Source organism: Lottia gigantea (assembly GCF_000327385.1).
Source record: "Lottia gigantea unplaced genomic scaffold LOTGIsca_2169, whole genome shotgun sequence".
NCBI classification, from domain to species: Eukaryota; Metazoa; Mollusca; class Gastropoda; family Lottiidae; genus Lottia; species Lottia gigantea.
The window spans coordinates 32,082-34,104 of record NW_008708526.1 but is presented as its reverse complement, the minus strand read 5'-3'; the positions used below and the strand labels follow the sequence as shown (position 1 = coordinate 34,104).

The 2,023-nt window shown below is 36.5% G+C and overlaps 1 protein-coding gene across 1 annotated transcript; it reads left to right on the top strand.

Annotated features, from left to right (window-relative positions):
* Positions 1 to 1,002: 1,002 nt before the first annotated feature.
* Positions 1,003 to 1,820, top strand: LOTGIDRAFT_147241 (hypothetical protein; the record flags this gene model as incomplete). Its single annotated transcript, XM_009054422.1, has 3 exons — positions 1,003 to 1,319; positions 1,434 to 1,551; positions 1,677 to 1,820. The coding sequence occupies 3 exons, from the start codon at positions 1,003 to 1,005 to the stop codon at positions 1,818 to 1,820; spliced, it is 579 nt and encodes a 192-aa protein (XP_009052670.1).
* Positions 1,821 to 2,023: the final 203 nt, after the last annotated feature.

Here is a 2,023-nt window from a genome sequence, read left to right as displayed (position 1 = left end):
GTTATTTATTTTATACTATGTGTTATTTCAATTGTTCATATATATTATTATTGCTCGAATTACTGTTAATATCTCTACAATTGTTATTTTTATGTTTGGAAAGAAATAAAAGTCTTTTTCAATGAAAAGTTTTGCTCAGTTTATGTCAGAAAAATGCTAATTGTTCAAGTTTTGGACAATATAACCAAAGTGACTGCAATGTGGCTGTCTAATATCAAATTTCGTCAAATGGACGAGAATAGTTCAGATTTAATTTTGGATCAACTTTGGCCGAGATGAAACTGCAACTCACTCACCAATCATTTCAAAATGCAATCAAACAAATCAATCAGACTGGGCGTGAAGGGATTGATAGCTTGATCGAATTATAACCGATATGAACAATCAAGGCGGTCTTTATGTGCCAATCACAACGCAATGGCTTCTTCGGCTTATATAAGGCCAGACGCAAGTCAGATATCAGTAAAGCTTTCAATTCTATACCCTTCAACATATCTTGCAATGGCTCTTTCAAGCACACACGAATTTAAATCACATGAACCGGAATCTCCTAATTTCGTAAGTGTTTAAACCGTTTCTCTGTATGTAATCAAAGCCTGCTCTTTCGAACTCCATGGCGACATCTGCAGATGACTTGTCATCAGAAGGACCGTGTCAAGAGGACTCTTCCGTGTTTCTCTTCCAAGCGTAATCGCCAGCATAAACATGTCTGATATTCATAGGGCATCCCACCTACAATAAAACACGATCTTTTTTTTATAGTACTTACCATCAACTAAACTGAGCTTCTTCGATGATAACGAAGGCTCCAGTGACAGTGGATTCGGCAGCTCTCCGGAAACATCATCGTACAGGAAGGAATGTTTTACAACCACAAAATCCAGAAAACGACTGTTTTCCTGCAAGCGGAAAGCAGTTGCCGATGACGAAGATTTCGCAACATCTCCAAAGAAAAGAATGTCAGTAGATAATCAAGACTTTGTCATGAAAGCTCTGGAACGAATGGAAGCATGTGCCCTCGGTTTGATCGGTGACGCCAGCTCTACACACAGCTTGCCAACTATGTCTGGGAAGCATACTGATCTACCAACTATAGATTCGTCAACAATGTCCAGTCTTTTCAACAGTTCGTCAAACTTTACCATTATTGATTGTCGTTATCCATACGAATTTCAAGGCGGTCACATTCAAGGTGCTATAAACATCTACACTGAGCAAGGAATCCAAACCTTCATGGAAAGTCGTCTTCATTTCCATTCCACAAAGAACGATATTTTGATATTCCACTGTGAATTTTCGTCACACAGAGGACCTAAGCTGTAAGTATTAACTGATTTTAAATTGAGAAGCCTTGAGTTGATATCTTTACAAAGAGAAACAGAGAGCAACAGGCATGTATGTCTTCATTAACAAAATTATCTTTTATTTTACAGAATGAGGTTTCTTGGAAGTATGGATCGCAAACAAAATAGCCACAGATATCCAGAGCTTAACTTTCCCGAAATTTATCTTTTAGACGGAGGATACAAAGCATTTTATCAACACAACAAGGTATGTCTCGTTGTCAAACAGCGTTTTTACCAAAAATATTTATTATCATTTTCCCACAAAAGTAGCAATCGGTCAAGAATGTTTGAAAAACGTCGTGTTTAATTTTCTTTTCTTTTCTTATCCAGGTTCAATGTAATCCTCAAGCTTACCTACCAATGTTACACGAAGATCACTCAAAAGACTTACGCCATTTTCGTGTCCGATCAAAGTCGTGGACAGCCGGAGAAAAGCGAACAAGATCTCGACGAGTCATTCGGTCGCCCTATTAAATTGCTTGGTTTTGTGAAAACGATTAGGTGTTGTTACACAATTTACTGATAAGCAGATCTGTGATATTTTGACTGTTAATTCTCTTGTTATTTATTTTATACTATGTGTTATTTCAATTGTTCATATATATTATTATTGCTCGAATTACTGTTAATATCTCTACAATTGTTATTTTTATGTTGGAAAGAAATAAAAGTCTTTT